Source organism: Squalius cephalus, assembly GCF_949319135.1.
Source record: "Squalius cephalus genome assembly, chromosome: 13".
NCBI lineage: Eukaryota > Metazoa > Chordata > Actinopteri > Cypriniformes > Leuciscidae > Squalius > Squalius cephalus.
Window position 1 is genome coordinate 19,023,953 of NC_137134.1, and position 27,856 is coordinate 19,051,808.

General features: G+C 40.2%; 3 protein-coding genes across 3 annotated transcripts in view; 1 reads left to right on the plus strand and 2 right to left on the minus strand.

The window, feature by feature from the left end:
- The window catches only part of LOC307169609 (granzyme G-like), a gene marked incomplete at its 3' end in the record, with an annotated part of 198,644 nt that overhangs the window by 153,846 nt on the left and 16,942 nt on the right, over positions 1–27,856 (minus strand). The window lies entirely within an intron of this gene.
- Positions 17,426–18,349, plus strand: LOC307169613 (uncharacterized protein; the record flags this gene model as incomplete). The annotated part of the gene is made up of 1 exon (XM_079890343.1): positions 17,426–18,349. The coding sequence occupies one exon, from the start codon at positions 17,426–17,428 to the stop codon at positions 18,347–18,349; it is 924 nt and encodes a 307-aa protein (XP_079746469.1).
- On the minus strand, positions 19,223–23,249 carry LOC307170347 (uncharacterized protein). The gene is made up of 2 exons (XM_079891443.1): positions 20,401–23,249; positions 19,223–19,718 (listed from the first exon to the last, which is right to left on the minus strand). Exons 1-2 carry the CDS (start codon positions 20,522–20,524, stop codon positions 19,447–19,449), a joined length of 396 nt encoding a protein of 131 aa, XP_079747569.1. The 5' UTR covers positions 20,525–23,249; the 3' UTR covers positions 19,223–19,446.

Below are 27,856 nucleotides of genomic sequence, written 5' to 3' on the forward strand. Positions count from 1 at the left end.
GGTTTTGTGGGCAGTTTTTTTGACCAATAAGTAATACCTCCGTTTTATCTGAATTTAATAGCAGAAAATTACACGTCATCCAGTATTTTATATCTTTAACACACTCTGTCAATTTAGATAATTTATTGTTTTCATCTGGTCGTGATGAAATATATAATTGAGTGTCATCAGCATAACAGTGGAAATTAATTCCATGTTTTCTTATAATATTACCAAGTGGCAGCATATACAGTATATTGAGAATAGCAGAGGGCCTAACACAGATCCTTGCGGCACTCCATAGTTTACTGACGTTATCTTAGATTTTTCCCCATTTAAACAGACAAAATGGTAGCGGTCTGATAAGTACGATCTAAACCAGTTTAATGCCTGTCCCTGAACACCAGTGTAGTTTTGTAGTCGATCTAAGAGTATTTTGTGATCTATAGTGTCGAACGCAGCGCTAAGATCGAGTAAAACTAGTATTGAGATACAGCCTTGGTCAGAAGCTAGAAGTAAATCATTTGTAATTTTAACGAGCGCAGTTTCTGTGCTATGATGCGGCCTGAATCCCGACTGAAATTTTTCATAGATATCATTTTCTTGCAAGAAAGAGCACAATTGAGCGGACACAACTTTTTCTAATATTTTAGACATAAATGGAAGATTTGAAATGGGTCTGTAATTTGCTAGGTTATTATGATCTAATTGTGGTTTCTTAATGAGAGGTTTTATAACTGCCAACTTGAATATTCTTGGAACATGACCTAAAGTTAAAGACGAGTTAATACTATTGAGAAGAGGCTCTTCCACTATAGGTAACACTTCTTTCAGTAGTTTAGTGGGTATTGGATCTAATAAACATGTTGTTGGTTTAGATGCAATGATAAGTTTATTTAGCTCTTCCTGTCCTATAGTTGTAAAGCGCTGTAGTTGTTCTTGAGGGGTGATAATTGAGGCTGAATCATAAGACACCATTAAAGATTGTACATTTACAATTGTGTTTATGATGCTTTCTATTTTCTCAGTGAAGAAATTCATAAAATCATTACTACTAAACTGTAATGGAATATTTTGCTCAGGTGATGTTTGTTTATTTGTTAGTCTAGCTACGGTGTTAAATAAAAACCTTGGATTATTTTGGTTATTTTCTATTAGTTTGCGGAGATGCTCAGCCCTGGCTGCTTTTAGGGCCTTTTTATAACGTGACATACTGTCTTTCCACGCGATTCTAAAGACCTCTAAATTAGTTTGTTTCCATTTACGCTCTAAATTACGAGTTTCTCTCTTGATAACATGCGTAGCACTGTTGTACCATGGTGCTTTAGTTTTCTCTCTAACCTTTTTTAATCTAATTGGTGCAACAATATCCAATGTACTAGAGAAAATGGTGCTCATAGTGCTAGTCATTTCCTCTAGTTCATCTGTTTGTTTGGGTTCACTGAGCAGCTGAGATAGATCAGGTAAGCTATTTGAGAATCTATCTATAGTGGTTGGAAGGATTGTTCTGCCTGGTCGATAACGTGGCGCAACATGACAAATTTCAGCAGTACGTAGTATGCAAGTTACCATGTAATGGTCAGTGACATCATCACTTTGCGGTATAATATATACATCGGTTGGATTGGTTCCATGTGATATAATTAAATCTAGTGTATGATTAAGACGATGAGTGGGACCAGTGACGTTTTGCTTGACCCCAACGGAGTTTAATAAATCTGTAAATGCAGCCCCTAACACATCATTTGTGTTATCTACGTGTATGTTAAAATCTCCAACAATTAATGCTTTATCGACATTGACCAATAGATCTGAGAGAAAGTCTGCAAACTCTTTTAGGAAATCATCATAGGGCCCTGGAGGTCTATATAGAGTAACCAAGGCTAGAGATAATAGGGATTTATTTCTTACATCTAAGAGCGTAACATTTAGCACAAGTACTTCAAACGAATTAAACCTGTGACCTGTTTTCTGAGTAACATTAAGAATATCTCTATAGATTGTTGCAACACCGCCGCCACGACCAATCCGACGGGGCTCATGCTTATAACAGTATCCTGGTGGAGTACACTCATTTAGACCGAAATAATCATTTGGTTTAAGCCAGGTTTCAGTAAGGCAAAGTACATCGAAACTATTATCTGTGATCATTTCATTTACAATAACCGCCTTAGGTGTGAGCGATCTAATGTTTAGAAGACCTAGCTTTATAAATTGTTTTTGTTCACTAATATTGAGATTTTCTGGTTTATTCACAATTAGATTTTTCCTAGATCCTACAGTAGATTTAATGTTTGACCTCACTAAACGAGGAATAGACACAGTTTCAATATAATGTTCTACATTGGTACTTATATCAATTAAGTTTGGACAGCAAAGAGTGTGATTTGGACTTTGACTTACTCAGCACGGAAGAGCCTAGGTCACTCCCAGAACAGATTCCAATTATTTACAAAGAGCAGTCTCTGTTCATTATACCATAACATTAACCATTCATTTAGAGCAAATAATCTACTGAACCTTTCATGTCCTAGTCGGTACGTGGGAAGCGGTCCAGACACGATGATCGTTGTTTCAGGCGATGTGCTGCGTACCGTCTCGATCAGGCTCCTGTAGTTCGCCCGCGTGCAGCACGACAGCTCCGACACGCTCATCACCATTCAGGATCTCGGGAACCTGCGCAGCGACATCGAGAACACGAGCACCAGGAAAGCAGTGAGTGCGCACCTTACCTTTACCTGAGGAAGCGTGGACATGCCGGACGATGAAAGTGCCGATGATCACAGCGTCGCGTTCTGTCTCGCGAAGAGGGGAGAAGCGGTTCCGGGTGGAGATCTCGAAGGCCGGAAGGGGCGGAGAGGTCCTTGCTCTGGTCCTGGCAATGCTAGCGGGCTAAGGCTAGTAGCGGAAGTTTGGATAGTTGGATATAAGTAGCGATATCAAAGCAATCCGATTGCTTTTTAAAGAGAATAGTATTCCAGATATGTTCACACGCTGTAAAAATGAAAATGTTCGTTTGTAAAAGAGTGTAAAGAAGAAAATCGAGGATTTATGAATTATTTCGACGGAGCTCCAAACACAACAACGCACTCAGTCGCGACGCATGCGCATCTTAATACTCAAGTCCTTATTGATTAAAATAAGATAGACAAATCTAAACAATGTGTTAGTTATGGCTAAGATGTATCTTGATGTAGCCTCTGGAAAACAACCTTGGTGGAGAACAATTATAAAGAATGAAGGATACCCCCACTCGTTGTCACACTCTGCAGGCAATTTGTAATGACTGTATGATTGCTGACCTTTCCTTGCAAGGGAATAAATCATTGTTAAAGACAATTGATACCTGTTTGTCTCTTATTCAGTATTAGAAAATTGTTTGCCACCACAATTTGGCGTTGTTGGCAGGATTCCTTGGATGTGTCTCTTGGACCCGAGAGCGGACGGTGTTTGGCCACCTGGACTGAGTAGTTCCAGCCCTACCTCGCAAACTTGAGAGAGAGGGTCCAACCGCAGGGGCCCAAGGGAGACATCACTGGAATCATCAAAAGAACTGAAGTGGCGTAAGCTGAGACTGGTAAGAGACAAAGTCTAAATTGTTGAAAAGGGATGAACTCATGATGATCAATGGAACACTGTGGTGGACTAGTACAGATTGCTAGTCCAGACTAGTACAGTTTATTAGTCTGGTGGGTTCAGTTAATCCACGGAGTGTATTGGGGGAAACCCAGAGATCCTTTGATCAAATTTGTGAGTAAAATTCTTGTTGCATGGCGTGAGAATAAGTGCTCACCTTTTTCAATTGTGGTGAAAATTGATCTCTCTAGAGACGTCTAGAGTTATATAGGCGCGCCAACAAAAAAAAAACACGGAAAAAATGGACCATCATGGGGAAATCTCAGAGTAAACTGCGCAAAAAAAAAAAAAAAAAAAAGGTCAATATGATAAACCGGTGTTTGGTCTAAAGCTATGGGGTCAGCTCAGAGTAAACCTAATTGGTTTTGTACACCGGTTTACGTTCAAATGAAGAAACATTATGGGCAAAATGCATGCAAGTCAAATTAAGTGATATAAAGATGAGGAATGAAAAAAGGTTTTATTAAGCAGAATGGGGAACAAGTATATATTTTAGAGGTAAAATAATGATGTCTAGAGAATTTTCATAACAAGAGTTGACGGAGAAAGCAGCTATAATGGCTGTCTGTGCGATTTAGGGATTGAGATATGAGTAATACAATATTTTGTTTTTTGTGAAACAGCAGAGATAAGTGGGACTGAGAAAATAATGATAACATTAAGCTGAATCTGCAGACTAACCATTTGATAGAGGAATACTGTTTCAAACCAGTTTTAATGAAATTGATGACTATAGTACAAATTTTATACTTTATGAAAAGTCCTGAAACAAACAGTGAGACAGAAGAAAGCAAACTCTGTAAGCAGCTGTGCTCTGAAGCTCTGACTTCAAAGAAATGTGATTCAAGTTAAACAGAAACATTGTGAAAACCCCCTTAGAATATGTTGAGTGATTTTCTGTGCATCTTATGAAAATTAATGTTCTGCCAATGATAATGATGAAGATTATGATTTGGCTATTGTGATTGAATCAACCACGGGTGGACTGTAAAAGAATACAGAGAACTGCTTATCAGTGGCTCTGTTTTCATTCCTGATTGGGACACACTGATTCAAGGGTGTGCAGTAGGTTGGAGCCATTTGCAAGCTCATAGTGATCAAACTATAGGCAAAGAGAGTGTTTTAATTATGGTCAGCAGGGCCATTTAGCCATAACTGTAAATGGCCACTCAGAAGGTGAGAAAATGTGAAAGTAACAGAAATTTCTGGTATTAATGTGGGTTTGAAAGTAGAAAAGTATTTAAATGACGATATCAAAGTTTTCGTCTAAGAAAGAATAAGAGAAAAAATCAAGGTTAAAAGATTGAATTCTTAAGGGAATCCTTTAAAAGGAAAGATCTATAATATATATATATATATTTTTTTTTATAAGTTAATTGATAAATACAAGTTGATGTAAAATTACTGACTCCAACAAATGTGAGCGCAAAAATATATAAAAGTAACTAAAAGGATGATTGTTTTTTTTTTTTATGATGAGAGAGACTAATCTCACGGATGATTGACAATGATAACTGCAAAAGATGCATCAAGCAGAGAGTGATAGCCTCTTCAAAGTTAGTGTGAGTCCTAATTGCAGATTGATAATCTCCTAGAAAAATACGTGAAACGTTATTGAGAGCTAGAATAATTATTAAGCAGAATAAATAATTAATAAACAGAAGCAGTATTACTGGATTGACAGTTGCTATATGTAAAATGTGTAGAAAGGCATCTGATTAAACAAACAGCTTGTTAGTGTTTTGAACGTGGAGGAATAGTGTTGACCATGAAAGAACTAGAAGCTGATGTTTTGCTTTCAGAAGATAAGCTTGTGATTGGCTGCAACAGGTCGCTTAATCTGAATCTGGGGTGTGCTGAGGCTGAAACTGCCAGTGCGACAGAGACTCAATCTGAGTGGAAATTTGTAATGTCTAAATTCCCTGATGTGGGCAAAAGACAAATATAAAATATGGTTGTTTGAAAATACATGTGAATTCTGGCAAATGTATTAAGTTGGGCTAGAGTTAAAAGATGGTAGATAAAGTTTTATTTTAGAAGTTTATGAGAGTGCAGAGTACCAGTCCTGAATGCCTCAGAGTCTCTCTCTCATTCAATGTCAGCTAAAAGCTGTTATCTGAGCCTGTGTCATAAGTGATAATAAGCTATTTATAGTAAAGAACAGTGTTTCAGTTGAAAATCATAGACATGGAGATGTTAAAAGAAATCATGCTACAGTCAGTTCAGATTTAAGGGAAATTTGTAAATGTTTTAAAAGTAAAGCTGAATGACTTTAAAGAAGTCTTTATAATAATAATGCAGACCCTAAATGATAGAAGTGATGTTTTTGACTAGTTTATTTTAGGACCAGTAACTTCTCTGTATAATCTTAGTCTCCAACATGAAACAGGGCCGATGGCTCCAGCTACAGACGCAGATGTACACTGAATGGACCGTTGTGATCCAAATTCACTGAGTATAATCTCAGCAGTGCTATTGTGCTGATTTGAAGATGTTTAATGGATTTAAGTGATTAAATACTGCTGTTATTAACCTGTCTCCCTGTGTTAACACTATTAGACAACCTGATGGCTCTGCTGACTCTTGAATGTGCCTCCCCTAAGCTCCAGAAAACAACTGATTATGTTGAAGAAAACGGTCAAAGATTCTGTTATGGGGAAGAGCGGTTACCAGTGTGCACGAAGTGATTACTCAATGACGGGTAAGATCCTCTTTGGCCAGAGGTCAACCTAAGGCAGGGGGTCACGCCAACAACTGGGAATCTCCTGAATGGAGGTGTTTTATGTGAGATGGGTATGAGAGTGGAGCGGATGACTGAGGCCACCAGCATCAGCAGATCATTGAGAGGGGAGATGAGCTGTGAGAAGTTACGGCAGTCTGGCCCAGAAAATGTGAGTTCCTCTATACCACTCACCAGAAACCGCATTCATTGCATGGATTGTTTTTCATTGAAGTGTCTGCAACTATGTCAGGGTACAGCACCCTGAAGAGAAGAAAATTAAAGATTAAGAGCTAATGAGAATGGGTTTTCAAGAACCAGCAGAGACCATGAGGTGATTGTCATTTGTTGTGGAGACAGTAACAAAACTTCTTAATTTATATCAGGTTTGTTGCCTTATGGGCAAGAAGAAAAAAAATCTATAGAAGTGTTGATTTTGAACTAATATGTCAATAAGATAGTTTAAACTCCTGACGGTCATTAGAAAGATGAAGACAGATTTTGTAGATTCAAGAAAAAGTCTTGATAATAAAGGTGAATGGTCAAAGGTTATTGTAATGAACTTATTATTACATTTTGTCTAAGTTACAGTCTTAGGAGGCTGTTGAAAAGATTATTTGTGTATAGTGAGAGAGACTACTTGAGAGGAGGAAGGGATGGTACTCTGTCTGTCTTTCTGTTATCGGCCTGCTAAAGCAAGCTGAAGCAAAATAATGATTGATTGTGTCAAACAGAATTGATTCTGTTCCAAATGTATAAATATTGTTTTGTTAACATGAGCAAAGTGGGTTGAGTGTTTTTCAGGGAAAAAAAGGGACTCTGAGTGCTATTAAGTGAGCAAGAAATTATCCAGTGATAATGTTTCAGTTTGTAAAATGAGAAGAAACTTATGGTTTATTGGCCAAATGTTGAGCATATCATCAGCAAGTTAAACAAATGGTGAAACTTCCACAGGTCACACCAAGAGTGACGACCGTCTAGACAAGCGATCACTAACAAAAATACTTAAGTTCTCCATTCACAGGTGACAGCAGGCAGGAAATGGTTCATTCCAGTGGTGGTGCGGTCGTGATCTAGGGGAAAATCTTGTAATGATCAGAAAATGGTTGGAGAGGGTGACACCTGGGTCCAAGCCTCTCACCTTAGACTACACCAACCAACCTCAGCAACCCCACGCGCCGACGCGGATGGCAGTGAGGGATCAAGGGACGTGCTGGTAACATACCTCCCTTGCCTACGAGGGAAAATCCTCTCTACGGCACGCAAAGTGTCATATTGGTGAAGACGGAATGTCCATGGGGCGAACAAAATGATCAACACACCTGGAGGAGGATGTGGACCAACTGGGTTACGTTTAGCAGAAGAATCTGTTTTGTGACGATTTTGATGATTTTATTTGATTAACCCTTGTATGGTGTTCGGGTCTGTTGGACCCGTTTTCATTTTTTATCAAAAGAAAAATGATACGATTAATTATTTTTTCAACCTCAGACTCATTGGCCTTGGCTCATTTTCTGTGAAGAACATATATCAAAACACATTTTCAATGACCACACACTGTACACCACGCCTACACATTTATATCACACACAGGATGTTCGGGTCCACTGGACCCGAGGCTAATAAAAGTGTGGACATTTTTAGGTCCTGTTTACCTTTACTCTGTTCTCCTCCTGTCAGGGCTTGCTGTTATTGTGTGTGTGTGTGTATTGCGTGTGTGTGTGAGAGAGAGATTGTAAGTGTGAGAGAGTGTGAGTGCAAAAGTGAGTTTTGTTTCTACCCCTGCCGTTCCTACACAAGGCTGCAATTCTTAAATGTGATCTCACAAAGCTAAAGAGGAAATATTAACCATAAAGGCTGTTTATATTGCTTGTAATTGAGATGAAGTAAACATCTGTTGAGTATTTTAACATAAATTGTTTGATTATGTTGAATTAAAAACCCAAAAATGTAGCAGGTCCACCAGACCCACGAACACTGGCTGAATAACAAAAATATGAACACCACACAAGGGTTAAATCAAACTAGGGCTTAGTATTGATATAGATCTAATGATTTGATTGGTGCAAATGTTTTCAGGAAAAGTAGAATATCTATTCAATGATGGAAGTAGCGGAAGCTATACAGTGAAATGTGGTAAATTGGGGTATGTTTTTCTATTCTTCCTTTTTCTTACTGAGAACGATATGTAAAGAGGGTTAAAAACAGTAGTCATCCATGTTACGAGGTGGCATACAAGGACGGGGTTTGAAATGAGGGTTTTTTAAATGAGGGTTTACTTTTTTTATTCTTTGTAGTTTAATAGCTTGCTGAAATCAACCAGGGGTGTTGAATTTATATGTGTTGAATTGATGTGTTGTTCTTTCCTACTAATATAATATGTACTATTTCTTGTTTATACCAAGGTGACTGTGGGTCTAGCCCATGCTAGGAATACAGCAACAGTGCTTGCTTATTTAGCCCGGCTTTAGATAAACGTTAACTTGCTTGCTAAATAATTAAGGGCCTATCCTTACAAAAAAAAAAAAAAAACAGCCTAAGCTTTTTTCCTTTTAATCTTTTTTTCACAAGTTTAAGAAGAATGATCAGTTATACGAAAATCAGTGTGATGTAATGACTTAAATTTGCTCTATTATTATTTTGTTTATCAATGAATGATAAAAAGAGGGGAATTGTGGAAGAAATTGAATATGTTCCATATGTTTGCATTTTATTATATTCATAGAATCTTAGAAATATGATGATAATCAGATAAATGTAGTGTTGTTACATATTCTTATTAATACACGTATGTGTATATCCTTGTATATGACCGGACAAAAGATAATGCGACTGAATGTATGACCAAGACAGAGAGTCTCCATTCAAGGGTGTAATATGATTAAATAAGATAGACAAATCTAAACAATGTGTTAGTTATGGCTAAGATGTATCTTGATGTAGCCTCGGGAAAACACCCTTCGGGGGAGAAACAACTATAAAGAATGAGGGATACCCCCCACTCGTTGTCACACTCTGCAGGCACTTTGTAATGACTGTATGACTGCTGACCTTTCCTTGCAAGGGAATAAATAATTGTTAAAGACAATTGATACCTGTTTGTCTCTTATTCAGTATTAGAAAATTGTTTGCCACCACAACAGTTTCCTCAAGCAGACAAAAACTGACAATCACTGTACCTTTGTACCTCAATTTGAATTGATCCATGTACCAAGAGAAAGGGGTTTAACCCTCAGCCACAGATCCCTCAGGTTTGTATCTCTCCAGTAGTTGTTGCTTTAGTTTATTTTTAAATATAGATAATGAGGCAGATTGTTTTAAATTAGTATCCAGCTCATTCCATAATTGTGGACCACTATAACATACACTAAACCTAGCACTTGTTAGGTACCTACATTTACCTTTTAGGAGCAGCTTATGTCTAGTGTGGTGTGTGTGAGAAGGTGTGTATAATGGAATGAGCTCACACAATCTAATATTTAACCTGTTGACAACATTGTACATTGTACATGCATTGTGATAAAAGTTACATTCAGGAAGCTTTAGTAGGCCATGTCTATGGAAGAGAGCATTTGAATGAGAGTTACGTATGGACCATGAAATAGCTCTTATGGCTTTCTTTTGTAATATCAAGAGTTTCTCAGTATAAGTAGGGTAAGTATTATTCCAAATAATATTACAATAACTTAAATGAGACTCAAACAGAGTCCTAAACAGTGACAAGAGCACGTCTAATGGGAGCACGTCTCACTTTAAAGAACAAACCCACAATTTTAGATAGTTTTTTAACCAGCTCATTGATATGTTCCTTAAAGTTTATGTATTCATCAGTTTTGATTCCAAGAAATTTTATTGCGTCCACTCTTTGAATAGCTCTACCATCTATGATTAAATTAATGACACAATCACTGAATTTATGACTACTTGAGCGAAAGACAATATAAAAAGTTTTACTAATGCTTAGCGATAGTTTGTTACAATAAAACCAGGTATCTATTTCTGCTAGTCTGTCATTTAAGAGTTTTTCAAGATGATTCAAGTGTTTGTGGGATACAAACAGATTTGTGTCATCAGCGAAGAGTATTTTATGAACATCACAGGAACAATGTACAAAATCGTTGATGTAAACAATGAACAAAAGAGGCCCAAGAATAGATCCCTGGGGAACCCCAAATACTATATTTTCCAATCCAGAGTCTATACCATTTAAGTTTACATATTGCCGCCTTCCATAAACATAGTCCCTGAACCACTGGAGAGCCACACCCCTGACCCCGTAGTGCAACAGTTTTCCCAGTAAGATTTGAAAGTCAATCGTGTCGAATGCTTTTGAAAGGTCGAGAAAAACCCCAATACCGGCTTCTTTTCTTTCAAAAGCATCATTTATTTTCTCTACAAGATCTAAAATGCCCATACTTGTGCTGCTATTCTTCCTAAAGCCATATTGTGATGGTACAAGTATGTTATGTTTATTTAAGTAATCTACAAGTCGTGAATAAACCACCCTTCCTAGTACTTTAGACAACGTTGGCAGGATTGATATGGTTCTATAGTTTTGAAAATCACTTTTGTCGCCAGATTTGTATACTGGTATTATCTTTGCCACCTTAATTTGTTTAGGAACTATGCCATGCTGTAATGATAAATTAATTATATAGGCGAATGGCTCAGCTACTTCATTCACTATGGCTTTGAGGATCATACTACAGATTCCGTCAGCACCAGCTGTGTAAGAGCATTTAATTTTATTAATAATGCTAGTAACTTCCATTTTACAGGTAGGTCTAAAGTAGCAAGAGCTGGGATTATTATTCCTCAGGAATGTTTTATAATTGGCACCCCCTGGTGGACCAAATTGTTGAGACAGATTCTTTCCAACAGAGGCAAAATATCTATTAAACAAGTCTGGTAGTGAATCTTGTTTTGTATAATTATTTGATTGGGTTGGCACAACGGTGTCAGGGATAACTGAGAATGTATTACAGCGGCCAAGTATCTCATTCAACACCTTCCAAGATTTCTTCTGATCCCCCGAGGCAGTTTTGAGACGATCAGTGAAGTATCGCTTTGCTGTCTCGTATTAAGCTTGTTAATTTATTCTTATACTGTGTATATAAGGTTTTGTTATTACTATTTGGATTCTTCCTGTATTGTTTGTAGAGATTATCCTTCTTCTGGATAGACTTTAGGATTCTTTTGGTGATCCATGGATGAGTTTCCTTTTTATGTTTGATTATCCTTTCTGGAATAGTCGCATTAATAGCAACGGTTATTACGTCAATTAAGAAATTATAGGCATAATTGGGATCTATAGTATTGTATATTCCATCCCAGCTTTTACTTTGGAGGTGTTGAATTAGATTTGCAAGTGTTTTGTTATTAAGGACTTTTGCCTTCCTATTAGTATATGGATCAGATACTCTTTTTATCCAGTTTGTAAAAAACACAACAGGGTAATGATCAGAGATGTCCGAATATATTACACCCGATTTACAACCTGTATTTTGTATATTTGTTATAATATTGTCAATTATAGACATACTTCTCTCTGTAACACGTGTGTGTTTATCAATAGTAGGATAGAATGATGAGGAGTAAAGGGTATTTAAAAAAATCAGTTCCCTTTCTATCTTCTTTAGAAATGTCAATATTAAAGTCACCCATAATAATACTGTTTTTGTTCATCTGGTTTATACTGAAAAGGACATTATCAAAGTGGTTTCTGAATGTTTCATAGTCAGAGTTTGGTGGTCGGTATATTACTCCAATGATGATACATGCACCACTCGCCATTTTAACTTCTAGGAATAATGAATCAGTGTGGCCATCATCAACTGTCAGATCATGACGCTCCTTCACAGAATAATGAGAATTTACATACAAGCATACCCCTCCTCTGATTCTACCCTGCCTATTACTACAATGCAATGAGTATCCATCTATTTTATAGATATCTAAAAGAGTTTGTTCACTCATCCAAGTTTCACTGCAACCAATGATATCAAAACTTTTTCCTGTGCTAGCAAGAAGTGCAACGAGGTCATCATGATGCTTTTTAAGACTTCTAATATTTAAATGCATTAGAGAAAAAGAAAAGTCATTATTTTGTTTCAGATCTTCAGGGTTGTAATAATCACAACTTGTATTAGTAGAGGTACAGAGGTAGTGTTCAAATTTCTCATATTCAGTACTGCAATTTATGTCTATCACTCCCATTGTTTTATAATAAAATTATATTTTCGGTTGCAGAAATACATTCCATTCAGAAAACCTAGGACCATACTCTTCTTTTTTTTTTTTTTATTGAGGCACCCTGTGAAGAGAAAACACTAAACAAAAAAACATGAAAATAAACAAAACAAAAAAAGTTGGACATCCATCCAAACATTCACAATGTCCAGTTACCAACTCTCCATTTAGGATGTAACATATATTGTATGACACCCACTGTGCCCCATTGTCAGTAATTGTCAGTAATGAACTTAGAAGGGGCAATAAAAGTAGAGGCTACTTTACCAGTCAAGTGAGGGTTTTAAGGAAAGCTTCGGCCTTGTTTGGGTCCTTGAATGACTTCTGCACTTCGTTTGCTTTGAAGAGCTGGATAAGCCATCCGGAAATGTATGTTCCTACTAATAAGTTCCGCGCAGACTGTGTTGAACGCACGTCTTGCAGCCCGAACGTCTGGAGGTACATCTAGCACAATGCGTAGTGGCCGACCCTCATACTGGAGATTCCCAAGGCGTTTCACTGCTGCCATTATCTTTGAGATGTCTCTGGAGTGTTGGAGTTTGATGTCCACAGCGCGCGGGCGATCCTCTTCAGGTACTCCAAGGCCCCGATGGGCACGGTCGATGGATATAGTCTGGATGGGTAGCTGCAGGAGCTTGGGAATAAACGCCTCGAGAAATGCGAGCGAGTCACTCCCTTCAGTAGACTCCTTCAGATTTAACAGCCTGATATTCTTCCGTCTTTGCCGACATTCCAGTTCAGATACTTTGCCTTTCTGCTCCTTGTTCGCTTTCTCCAACACGTCCAGTCGGTCTTTTATCGGAGCGATGTCATCCTCCAGCTGGGAGATGCACGTTTCAGCCTCGGCTTGGCGAGCAACAAGTGCCGCTGTCGTAGCCGCGGCATCATCAAATCGCTTCATCATGTTGTCCACTTTAGTCTCAAGTTTCCCAAGCGACTCGTTTACAGACCGTAGGATGCTCTGTCCCTCCTCTGCAACCACCGCAGAAATACTCTTTAACAGAGCCTCAGTCATCAACAGAGGAGTTCCTTCAGGGCTAACATTAGCACTAGCACCACACCGGTGCTACCTGGCTGGCTGGTAGCACTAAAGTCCTCTGAAGCATTGCGGTCTTTGGGCAGTTTTTTGGTGGTTTGGGCATTTTTGCAAAAGACCTTTGTTCAATTCCTTGGCATTAAAGGGTAAGTTCGGTATTTTACACTTAAAGCCCTGTTTACAGATCGTTTCTGATGAAATAGAACGGTTAAGATTAAAATTTGGACACATGCTGCTGTCCCGAGAATTTTAGGTTTCTTTCGCTTTCCCCAAAACCTCTAGAATGGGTGTATAGGTGCACTGGAACAATCCTTCATAAAACGCATTAAACTTTCGTTTACAAAGACGTGAAACTCACCGAGTGGTCAGGGGTGTTCACTGATATACTCACACAAAAATCGCTGCAAAAGATGCTTTCCAACAGGTGTTTTACCATTCGTTGTAAAACTGTGGATCTATTTTTCCAAACGTCTCACACCCGTAGATTCTTCCGTTGAGAGCTTGAATAATAGACACTCCAGCCCAGTTGGTGGCGATAGTGCACCTTTGCCAATTGCAAGCAAACCGCTGGCATTTCATTGAATACACAGAAGAAGCAGAAGAAGAAGCGGCGGAGCAATACCGTACCGCACACAGCACATTCAATACAAGTCAATGGAGTTGGACAAAAACTACGATAAAACCTGTTGGAAAGCATCTTTTGCAGCGATTTTCACGTCTTTGTAAACGAAAGTTTAATGCGTTTTATGAAGGATTGTTCCAGTGCACCTATACACCCATTCTAGAGGTTTTGGGGAAAGTGAAAGAAACCTAAAATTCTCGGGACAGCAGCATGTGTCCAAATTTTAATCTTAACCGTTCTATTTCATCGGAAACGATCTGTAAACAGGGCTTTAAATGTAAAATACCGAACTTGTCCTTTAAGGTTAGAGTGCAATCAATAGGTAAATAAAGTTAGACGAATAAAGTTTTGGGTGGAGAGAGGTGTCTGCCGTCTTACTCACGCCGCCATCTTCCCATTGTACTCTGATGTCGTATAATATCGTATAATCGTATAATATTGGGATATGATGAAATGCGTTTTTTTAACCGCAAAGCTGCGATTACACTCTGGTCACGTGACACGCGAGAGTAAACCAGTCTTGCAGATGAAGAATCAACTTGGCACGCTACGCTTATAGCCCTGGCATAGGCTACAGGAAATAACAGTGTTTAATTTATGTGATATTGCGTTATAGATTCTCTCCAACGATTCTGTATCGATTAAGATAATTTCAGATGTATGTCTGAGCTTAGTTTTAAACACAGATACGTGATGACACTACGTGTGCTTTATAAACAACCGTATTCTGCTTGCTTCTAATTCCTTTGTCTCACACACACACCAAAAAGTTGAAGCGAATTACAAGAACATTCGCGTGCTTCATTGCACAAGATATGAGATGCGCGCGGTTTGCTTGATGTTACTTTTGTAGTGCGTGGTCTCGCCCGCCGGTATTTTACTTACAAATGCTCTACGAAGGCATCATATGTCTTTTAGAATGCAGTTGGCTATATATTAAAAATATGAAAATCACCGACAGAAGCTGCTTTCAATTTTAAATACTTGCACGCGCTTTGCGAAGAGCGCTTGAGCATGCGGCTGTGAGCGACTCCTTCTACCTGGTTAAATGTACTTGCATCTCAAAATGCCTTTATGACGCAAAATTAATGTGACACAGTCAGTTATATCTTAAGTTATTAAACAGACAGGACAAACCACATCTTATAATTTCAAAAGAGATTAAAACGTTCAGACAGCCTACTCTTAAATACTGAAAGCACTCTTTGTTTATTGCTTGTAATATTTTTTTTCCCTCCTTGTTATTTGTTTTGAAGCTATATTAGTTAAAATTATTAACATGTAATTGTTCATTATTAATTTAGTTTTTTAATGTGTAGTTATTTTTAAAAGTAGGCCTACTTATAATTACATATGTAATTAAATATTTTAAGCTTTATTTATAAGATCAATTAATTAATAAGAAAAAGATTAGATCAGCTCATGAGGTGCCTAAAGATTCCCTTCCCTATTTGACTGTAACGGTCACCAGCTGGAGTGCCCTTGAGAGCCACCAGAGGGCACTCCACACCGTTCACTCACAGACTACATCTCCCATCATTCTCTGCCTGGACTCATCAGTACTCATTATCACATTCACCTGTATCTCATCTTCTTGTTTAGTTCACCCCATATTGATACTTTGCAGTCACGTGACTACCACGGATACCTGGCGGGCAACAAACGGGTATTTTCAACGTTGAGTCCTGTCTTTCTAGTAGATATCAAGTCTGTTAGTGAGCTAGCTGCATAACTATGGACTAGGATTAACTCCAAGGTAGCTAAATTGTGTAAAGCAGACAAGTTTTTTAAGATAATCGAGCAGTAATAATTCCTCCGTAAATAATCTAGCTCTGCTGTTGGGTCATCTCTGGTTCTCATTGAAAATCATAGATATCGCAAACCTCAAAACAACCTATCACACACTTCTGTTATTGTTAGCAAAAGTCGACAGCTGTTACAGTGTCAAAGTGCCCGGAAATCATTCATTTTCAATGAATTTTGCCGCTCTCGCCGGCGGCGGTGTGAACGCACAGTTAGTCTAGCTTATGGCGCGTTTCCACCGAGTGGTACGGTACGGTACGGTACGGGTCGGTACGGGTCGGGTCTGTTAACCATGATTTGGCTAGCGTTTCCACCGCCAACAGTACCCTTACTTGATAGGCGTGGTGTATTCCAGAAAGTAGTGATAACGTCACTTGATAGGCGTGGTGTATGACGGAAAGTAGCTTGACGTCATTCGATCGCGCGGGAAGAGGAAAGTTCACCGCAAACAACAATGGAGGACATACAGCAGATCCTATTCTTGCTTCTCGGTGTGTGGCTGTTTATCTCAAGGAAGAGACAATATTTGTTTGAGCAAAGGCTACATGCTGCAAGGAAAAACACAGCGGAAAAATACAGGGGAATTTGGGAAATTTTAAGGAGCTGGGACGAGACAGACAACCGCGCGAGTAAAGACAAGGCAAGACAAACACGACGGCGCAGGCGGGTAAGCTTGAGCTAAGCTAACTTTTTTATGTCATGTATTAATGTATTTCGTCTTATGTGCTAACTAAGCAATATTGTTATAGATTAAATAACCCTACACTGAATAAATAAGTACAATAAGCCCTGCCTGTGAAACCAGATTTTAACTGTGCCAACTGTAAACTACAGTCTATTCATTAAGCACTATGAAGGTTACTTTTTAAGATCATTAAACTTTTACATGAATCTGTTGATGCCTATATTATTACAAGTGCAATACTAGTTGTGGTTAATGATAGATTAGAAGTATAATTTTGAGAAAATAGTTATATCTGTAAGCTATTTTTTCTTTGTGCTTTAATGACACCAAAGTTCCCTCTCTGGTGCAGTATATTAGATATTTTAACAAATTTATATATTCTATCGTGTCCAAGGGTAACTCTTACAATGTTTATAATACTTTATATAATACTTTATGTATTTTTTCATCCGGCGTATGATAGTTGCACTTTTAATTAAATGACCCACCATCACTGCGACATTGTATTAATCTTAACTTTTTTGTTTGTTTGTTTTTTAGATACTCAATCTGGTGCAAAATCAGCGCCGCAGACCAACCGTTTGGACTTTCAGCCGCTCAAATGACTGGTGGGATGTGATCGTTCCAGGATTCACACACACACAGTGGTTGAACAACTTCAGGATGTCTGAAGAAACATTTATATTCCTTTGTGCCATGGTGCATCCAGCAATGGAAAAGCAGGACACAAACTACAGAGAGTGTGTTCCCCTTAAGAAAAGAGTTGCCATTGCACTATGGAAGCTTGCAACCAACAGCGACTACAGAAGTATTGGCCATCTTTTTGGTGTCAGCAGAACAACAGTGTGTCGGTGCGTCCAGGAATTCTGCAAGGCCGCTAGCATGTTGTTAGTTCCAGAACAGATATGTTTCCCTGACCAGCAGAAGTTCAAAGAGATGGCAGCCTACTTTGAGAACCGGTGGGGGCTTCCACAGTGTGTTGGTGCCATTGATGGGTCACACATACCCATAATAGCCCCAAAGGAGTACCACTGCGATTACTTTAATAGAAAAGGCTGGCATTCCATCATCCTGCAAGGAGTAGTTGACGGAAAAGGACTATTTTGGAGTGCATATGCAGGAATGGCTGGAAGTTTGCATGATGCTCGGGTTCTGAGACTATCTACATTGTGGGAGTTGGTCGAGCGTGGAAGCCTCTACCCAGCTTGCACCAGGAACATCAGTGGGGTGAATGCTGGCTTTTATGTGCTAGGAGACTCTGCCTACCCTTTGCAGAATTGGCTCCTAAAACCATTCCCTGACAATGGCCGGCTGACAGCAGAACAACTGACCTACAACAAAAAAGTGTGCAGGGCTCGGGTGGTGGTAGAAAATGCTTTTGGGAGACTCAAAGGAAGGTGGCGGTGCCTTATGAAGAGGAATGACAGCGACATCGAACTGGTGAAGTCCATGGTGTTGACTTGTTGTGCTCTGCACAATCTTTGTGAAAGGCATGGAGAGGATTACCAGCACGAATGGGATACACCTGTTGCTGCAGAGCCTGTGGTGCCACTGGCACAGGGTGCAGAGGAGGAGGGCAGGGATGTACGCGAGGGTCTGATGCGTTATTTGAACAGTTAAATCTGTTGTACAGATAGCAAAGGCACACCTGTGTAAACGCTAAGTTTTGATTTTATGGACATGAATAAATCCTTTTTACTTTTACCCTGCCTCTTCATATTTTGTGAAATATTTTTGCCGCTGCCTCTTATGTAGATGGTGTTTAAACATGAGATATAATTCATTTTGGGTAACTATATCAAATGGCCAATCTGGTAACGCTTAAGATAATACTGCGCAAGTACACATAATTTACAGCATACCATTTGGTAATTATAGAGTGTGTACATGTAATTATAGGGGAACAATTTATAATATTTGGTGAATAAAGGAGTAACAACCATAAAAAATATAAATAAAATGCAGTATTTCATAACTAAGCTACCCAACTAAGGGCTAATTATTTTAATATTACATGGTATGTAGCTTATGACCTATTATGCTAAAAAACATGGAAAATTACAAATAATTTATGCAGTAATTCATGATTACAGCCCGGAAAGTACTGCGTAAGTACACCGAATTTACAGCGTACCTTTCTGTAATTATTGTACATACTTTATAAGTACACGTGTAATTATAAGGGAACAATTTATAATATTTATAATATTAATTTATAATATTTGGGGTAAAGGACTTATTACTCTGCAATACCTATGACTGTAAAAATAAATAAATTCAGATTTTGTTTGCAATAAATGTAAAGTAACACATTGCTAACTATTTTGTATTTAAGGCAAGCATAATCTCCCAAATGGCCATTATGGCCAAGGTAGCAAACAATAGATGTCATTGACACCAGATGACAGGAACATTAATAAAACGACCTCAATTTATAGAATGGGTAAGGGAGGAATTGTGTGAGATGGCCATTGAACACAGGACACATGAGGTAATGAAAAAGTACTTTAATTTAAAAAGTCAAACAAATGCTATTGACAAAAAAATGAGCTGTGCGACAGAAAAAAGGTTTTGTAAACAAGTGCAAACAAAAATTAAAAGTGCAAACAAAGTAAACGAGTGCAAACAAAAAACTAAATAAGTCCAAAAAAATTAAACAAGTCCAAAAAAGTAAACAAGTCTAAAGTGCTGTGTGCAAAAGAGCACAAGTGGCTGGATCATGGCACAGGGTTGGGGCGACTACTCAACGCCTGCACCAGCTGACTGAGCGTGCCGAGGAAGGCCTGATTGAAGCTTGCAGACTGCTCCATGTGTTGGCGAGTTAGTTCAGCCTCATGCCGCCTTGCCTCACGTGCATCCTCCAGCATAAGTTCGAAGCGCCGGTCACGGCGTTCCTCCATCCTCTCCAACCACTCCTGCTGCTTCTCATCAGCTGCCTGCATCTCAACCAGGGCCGCATGAACATCCTGTTGCCCCCTTTTCCTCTTGCCTGGAATGCAAAAGAGACAGGAATGTTGGTTTGTTTAGCGAAGCATTTTGATCCTTGTGATTTGAGCCAACCAATATTATGGGGAGATATCTACAGTACTACAATACAATGTCTAAATTGGACATGTATATATTAACATATGACGATAATGAACTCATGATACAATATTGCGATACTCCACGACATATGATAAAAGGTAAAAAAAAAAAAAAATTATTGTCGATTAAAATGAAAACTTGGATATTACATTGTGGGTTTAAATGGACAGGCTTGGACTTGGTGCTTGTAACCCAAGGACAATGGTGACACCAGAATAAAAATATTCATGATTCTGAAGCTGAAAATACTGAATTATTTTAGACGAATATTCTTAACGTTCTGGTAATAAGACATTTGCCATTATGAGGACCCACAAATATTCCCCCATTGCATTAGTATACATCATAAGCAACATTATATAGTAATTTAATGTAGTACTGACACTCTGAAAACATGAATTTTTTCTCACACAGTAATTTTTATTTTGGGAGAACTATCCATGATACATATTGTTAACATCCACAATACGTATTGTTGCGCTTTTGTATTGCGAAATATATTATGGCACGATATATTGTTACACCTCTAGTATATATTATTACAGTATTATACATTTCTTTTCACTCTGGTGTTCATGTCTTACCGATTGTAATACGCCGAGGTTCACTCGAAGTTGATGGAGCAGATTCTGGTGGTGGTGTCGGGGTTGATGTCCTGGCAGGCGAACTTGAGCTTTCAAGGGTGGAAATCTCATCAAGTGCCTCCATTTCCTCCTGACAGCTAGGATGCTCAACTGAAAATTTACAAAAGTCACGTTAATAACACAAACGGCAACAATGCGGTTGAGATAAATACAGAACATACAACGTAGTAGGACTGAGTGGGTAGCCAAACAAAGCATTTTTACTTTGTATAATGTACATAAGTATTTTTTTTTCAAGTATCTATAATTTTATAAGAGTAACTTTTATTGCACTACATTCCAAAGCATAATATTGTACTTTTTACCCCACAACATTACTGTACTGTTTAAGCCTATTGAATGTGGACATTTTCACCTTGCTCTGATATTTCATAATAATTTTCAGACGGAGTTCTTACTCTTTCCTTAAGCTATATCATTGGACCCATCTCTCTTTAATATATATTTAGTAGAATATGTTTAGTAATAAAACAGTTGTATTTTATTAGGGTATCTGTAGGCTACAAGTAACGTTACTGGACATGTACTCCGTCCACCACAGGCTAATAAACTAACGTTAGCGTTTTGCTAGCTTGCAAATGATCGGTTGATACCACACTGGCTGGCTGACAGACAAACAACAGACTTGCACAAAAGTTGTGCATTGAACGTAAGCTTTCCCGTGGTCGATGTATACTAACGTTATATTTCACAATTACATAACTTACCGGGAGGCTCCATCATCGACTCCAGCAACGAGGTAGCCGTATCGATGCCTCCTTCTCGTCCCAAACTCGCCGGTCTGTACCCGTAGATGGCGTCCATCATTTCTAGCCACTTCCAATTTTTTCTGTGAACACCACTCCGGCTGTTGTGGTCTTTCACCTTACGATAGTCACTCCGCAGTTTCTTGCATTTAATGCGGCACTGCTCGGACGTCCGCTGGTAACCCTCGACAGCCATCCTCTCAGAAACATGCTGAAAAACCTTTTCGTTTCTCACCATGCCATCGAGTTCCCTTTGCACCCTTTCTTCACCGATGATACCCAAGAAGGTCTGCACCTCCTGGGTCGACCACGGTAAAGTTATGCTGCGCGGCGACATTGTTGCGATGTTGTTGTAATTTAAAAATGGCGCCTCGTGTGTTGTGTCTTTCCCCTTGCGGCACGCGCAAATGACGATTCTCTGTCAACCAATCAACGTTCTGCAGTGAGTCTAGCTCCACCCTTTAGTACCGTTCCACTGTGCTAGGTACCCCAACGGAAGGGTACCCAAAAAGTGGTACGGTACGGTTCGGCTTTTTGGTACCATTCTCAACTTTTGGCAGTGGAAACGCAAATAAAAGGGTACCGACCCGACCCGTACCGTACCGTACCACTCGGTGGAAACGCGCCATTAGACTCATAACACAAACAGCTGACTCGCCGAACCAGCTGGTGAATACTGGTGGTGTTGATTGACAAAACTACAGTAACTTAAAGACACGATTAATTACATGATCATACACCCATTGTATTCAAACAAATGTTGAAATTACCTTTGATGGTAATTTGCACAGACGTGTAGCCTACTGTGAAGGTTGCTTATCTCATCTGCGGTTAGGGCATCCAATTGCACAACAACTATCTGGCATCGCCACGTTGCCTGAACCCTCAGCAGAGATGGTTTCCACCACGCCTGAACCTGAGCCCTCAGCAGAGATGGTTTCCACCACGCCTGAACCTGAGCCCTCAGCAGAGATGGTTTCCACCACGCCTGAACCTGAGCCCTCAGCAGAGAGGGCCGCTACCACGCTGTCTGTCCCTGAGCCGTTGTCTGTTCCTGTTCCTGAGCCGTTGTCTGTTCCTGTTCCTGAGCGGGTGTCTGTTCCTGAGCCGGTGTATGTTCCTGTTCCTGAGCCGGATCCTGTTCCTGAGCCGATGTCTGTTCCTAAGCTGGTGTATGTTCCTGTCCCTGAGCCGGTTCCTGTTCCTGAGCCGGTGCCTATTCCTGTACTTGAACTATCTGTGCTGCCCCGGCCGCCTGCACAGCCTGCTCCTTCCTGGTCGCCTGCACAGCCTGCTCCTTCCTGGTCACCTGCACAGCCTGCTCCGCCCTGGTCACCTGCACAGCCTGCTCCGCCCTGGTCGCCTGCACAGCCTGCTCCGCCCTGGTCGCCTGCACAGCCTACTCCGCCCTGGTCGCCTGCACAGCCTGCTCCGCTCTGGTCGCCTGCACTGCCTGCTCCGTCCTGGTCGCCTGCACTACCTGATCCGCCCTGGCCTCCCGTCTTGCCGCAGTCTCCAGGTCCTCTTCCACTTCACGGGCCTGGCCCTCCATCCCGCCCCCGGGTCCTCCTCTGCTCCACCACCCTCCTGGACTGTTTTTCTGAGCATCTGGAATCCGCTCCTTAAAGGGGGGACTATGTAACGTCACCAGCTGGAGTGCCCTTGAGAGCCACCAGAGGGCACTCCACACCAGACTCTCATGTTCACTCACAGACTACATCTCCCAACATACTGAGCCTGGACTCATCAGCACTCATTATCACATTCACCTGTATCTCATCTTCTTGTTTAGTTCACCCCATATAAGCCTGGTTCACCCCATCACTCACTGCGAAGTTTTGTATGTTGTTGCACTGCATTCCCGAGCGTTTCCCCTGGTTTCTTGTCTCTTGGTTTTTGGATTTCTTGCCTGTTCCGTGGATTACTCTTTTTGCCTCTGACCCCTGCCTGTTTTTTTTGTTTGTTTTGTTTGTTTGGACGGCCTACCTGTGTTTTGACCTTTTGCCTGTTTATTGGATTACGTGTCTGGATTGCCCCTTCATTAAATCTGCATTTGGATCTCTGCCTTCGTGTCTCCGAGCAGATCGTAACATTTACAATGATTTATTGCTTGTTTTTGTTGAATAATAGAAAAGATAAAGATCTTAAAAATAATCGCATATTAAATCGGAATATTGGTAAAACTAAATCGCAATTAGATTATTTTCCAAAATCGTTCAGCGCCAATTACAATAATAATTAACATAAACAACTTACAGAGCACTGACCTGTACCACCTGACTGCTGCAGATTTATTTCTGCGTTGATAGTGTTGTCGCTCCGAGTATAACATCACAGGTTTCCATCTCTTCCAAATTGCGGTAGTTATGGAGAGTAGTTATTGGTTCAGGAGGAACTGTAAAAGGTGGCTGCTGTTTTGGTTGTGGTGCTCGATCGATTGATGATTGACGTCTGACTAACTCTGCATAGCATGAAATGCGCTGATGACATGTGATGTGCGCGAGCAGGGTGCGCGGAGGGATGAAAATACAAACTTTGACAAGCAGGTTGTTCCTAAAGCAATGATTGGACGACCATTTTATGGTCCTACACCTTCCAAAGATGATATATTTATACATATAAATACATTTATACCACTTAAATTAGTGATTGCTATCAGGATGCGAAAAGACTTTCAATCAGCATAACAAAAAATGTTTCTGTAACAAATCGAATTTAAATACCCAGACCCAAACAAAGAAATCTTCAATCTAAGGGTACGATTACACGACAACGATATGCTTAAAACGGAGAAGTTTTTCCTTTCCTTTGTCAAAATGATCCCCATTCACACGGATCTGCGAAAATGACTAAAAACCCTGTATACTGCTGCCAGGCCATTAGATGGCAATAAAACACTATAGACTGAACACGTAATACGCATGTGCATGACGTCATCGTCTTCAGAGATTCGCGTTTTTGTTGTTTACATTGAGACCGTTTTCAAAAACTTGCACTTTGAAACCCGTTTTCAAAAGTTTGCATTTTCAGGCACCCAAAACGCTGTTGTCGTGTAAATGAACGGCCAAAACACATACAAAGTTTTACGTTTTTAGTTGAAAACGGTTTTGTGTAAAACAGCCCCAAAGTTGTAAATTACAGAAGACCTTTTGGTTGAACAGGATCCCATGACCCAAGGGTCATGCCTCGTCAGGAATAGGAAAGCATTCTCCACAGAGACCTTGTGAGAGCCACACACCTTTAACAGCAGAACAGAATTAAATTATTTCAATCTTTCTCATAATATAAGTGACTGTTGTGAAATTGAGAGACATTTAAAATGATACCAAACATGAAAGAATTAAAATCATGAAATCTCAAGGTTCTGACATCCAGAGTCTTCTTTCAGTGACTTACTTTCATATGTGAAAATATGTGACCTAATTTCACACGGCTTTCTTTGGGGTCTTTTCTTCAGATTAGCAGGTTTATTGTTTTGTTGCATGGCGTCTTCTTTGTAAGAGCTCTTGTGTTCAGTCTTATCAGAAAATGGCTTACAAGGGGGGTTACTGTCAAGTGTTTGTTTAACTGTGCGTTTCCCCACACTTGAAAGAGATAGGTTCAGAAACAGATTTGGACCAGCAAGTTGGCTCCAGGATCTCCAAAAGCAATTGACTTGAGTTTGTATCTCTCGCAGCCTTTTATAGGAGTAGCTATCAAAGTCGAATGTCTTGTAGTCCCCTGTCTGTGTGGCTCGACCAAGCAGTAGTTTATTTGGTGTGACATTGTATGCAGCCCTCCTGGCTCTGAACTCTTGCATCAATGGGACGTTCGTTTGCAAGATTGGCTGCTAGCTGAAGTGCTGTTAAGAACTCGCTGAAAGTGAGGTCTGACCCTTTTCCAAGACTCTGGAGAGCTCTCTTTGTAATACGCACTGCAACTTCCGCAGCTCCATTTCGATGTGGTGAATCAACAGGATGCACTTTCCAGGCAAACAGTGTTCCATTCTTCACGGCATACTCCTCCACAGTTGCTTTATCTTGACTTTCCAGGAAAGCATACAGATCTTTCAGTATGGGTTTTGCACCAATGAAATTGGTTCCTGGGTCTGACCAGACCTTTTGGGGGTGACCTCTGACTGCAGTAAACCTCTGGTATGCCAATAAGAAGCTCTCTGTAGATAGCCAGCTGTTGGCCAGCTCTGCATGAATAGCTCTACTTGCCATACAGCAGAAGACAACTCCCCAAACTTTCATTGACGCTCTTCTCTTAACATCGTCCTTTACTTGGTAGGGTCCGAAAAGATCAATGGCGGTGAACTCAAATGGTGCAGCAGGTCTCATTCTCTCTTCAGGTAAGTTACCCATCACTTGTTGACATGCTCTGGCTTTTGTTTTTTTGCAAGAGACGCATCGGTCAACGACCTTTTGAGCGACTCTTCTTCCTCTCAAAACCCATGCTTTCCTTCATCCTCAGCAAGGTGCCCGCCACTCCATCATGCCCCTCATCATGAGCTTCACGGGCCAACAAGGTTGCGATCCAGGCATCAAAAGGCAAGAGGGGAACAGTTTTGAGGTCCTCATGAAAGCCTTGAACTCTACCACCACACACCAAAAGTCCAGTTGCCATTGTCTCTGTAGACAACCAGTCGATCTATTATGGTGTTTGAGAAGATTACACCTTTTTGCACTGCTAGGCAGAGGTCCCTGAATGCATCTCCTCTTTCTTGGAGAGTGATAATACCAGCTGATGATACCGCCTCCACCTTTAGTTTATCCATTGTCTTGACTTGAAGGAACTTCTTTGCAGCTCTCCAGACCAATGCCACTGTCTTGATCAGCCGTGTTAAGGACCGTACACACCGGGACGAATATCGGCGCGCGTTATTCGCCAGCGTTTTTCAACGCGTTTTTTGTGTTCACACCCAAGCGATTTTCACTGACGATGAGTCGAGTGAACATGCAAATTCATTCCCTGACATTAGATGGTGCTTAATGTAAAACAGAAATACCCCGGTACACAAGGTGGCGCTGCGCAACTTTACACTTCTGACACTTGCTTGTCACTCAGAAGAGGAGAGCAAGTATTTACGCGCTTGTCAAAATCATACAAAGAAAACATGGATATTTCAAGCACCAGTAGCTCCAGCGATGAAGAAATTATTGATCTGTTGAATGAGGAAAGACGCCGGAAAAGACGCAGATATTGGATACATCCCATAGTTATGAGAAGAGAAGAACATGGGGAGTTTTAACGACTGGTACAAGAGCTGAAAATGTATCATGAGCGTTTTCGGGGGTATTTTAGAATGTCCGTCAGTGAGTTCGAAAATTTACTTCAACAACTGGCTCCCTCGCTGACAAAAGAACAGACACACTACCGTAAACCAATCGACCCAGAACAGCGTTTGGCCGTGTGTTTACAGTGAGTTTGTTTACATTGTTATTCACTTCAATGAATGTTGTAAAAACATAAGTGAAGCGTTGTTAAAAACTAGTATTTGTCTATTTCTATTTCAGTTTTCTAAGCACTGGGGACTCGTACCGCACTATTGCGTCCAGCTTTCGACTTGGTGTGTCAGCTGTGGCTTCGATAGTGAGTGAAACCTGTGATGCATTGTGGCATTGCCTCAGAGATGAACATTTGCCAGTGCCTACTGAAGAGATGTGGAGGAGTACAGCCAGGAGGTTCCATGAAAGATGGAATTTCCCTAACTGCTTGGGAGCCATGGATGGGAAACACATATACATCCAGGCCCCTGCAAACTCTGGTTCTCTCTACTTTAATTATAAAGGTACGTTCTCCGTTGTATTGCTGGCCTTAGTTGATGCAGATTACCGCTTCCTGGTGGTTGATGTGGGGAGCTATGGCAGCAACAGTGATGGAGGCATCTTTGCCAATTCTGTGCTGGCAAAGGCACTCAGAGATGGAACTCTGAATGTTCCCCCACCAAGTGAACTTCCAGGTGCTCCTGAGCTGGGAAAAGTTAACCATGTCATTCTGGCGGATGAAGCTTTTCCGCTGAAACCATATCTCCTCCGGCCATACCCTGGACACCGCCTCCCCGCAGAGAAGATCATTTTCAGTTATCGTTTGTCTCGGGCACGGCGCATCTCTGAAAATGTATTTGGCATCCTCAGTCAACGCGTCTGGGTTTTCCAAAGAACTTTACAGGTTCAACCAAGTGTTGTTGACAAAGTTGTCAAAGCTGCTTGTGCATTGTGCAATTATTTGCGCCCGAACGGAAATGACCAGAATCATGCCACAGAGGATGACCATGATTGTGAGCAAACACTACAAGGCTTTGAACATTGTAGGGGGCAGCGGGCATCTGGGGAGGCACATAATGTCCGAGAACTGTACAAAGAGTACTTCATCTCACCAGCAGGAGAAGTTGCTTGGCAGTATGACCATGTGAACCATGGTCTGGGGAACAGATAAAATCAAACTGTAAATTTGTGCCATGTTCATGACATTTCCCATTGTGAAAACCGCTAGTGTATGTGTATATATACAATTTCTGTGAACTTGAATACACTATCAAATCTATTGCATCTGATTCTTCATTAATTAATATGCCAGCACTCACCACAGCAAATTAAATATTTTTTCATATAACATGTTCTATCAAAGTTAAAGCATAGTTTTTTGCAAAATGTAAAGTATTTTGT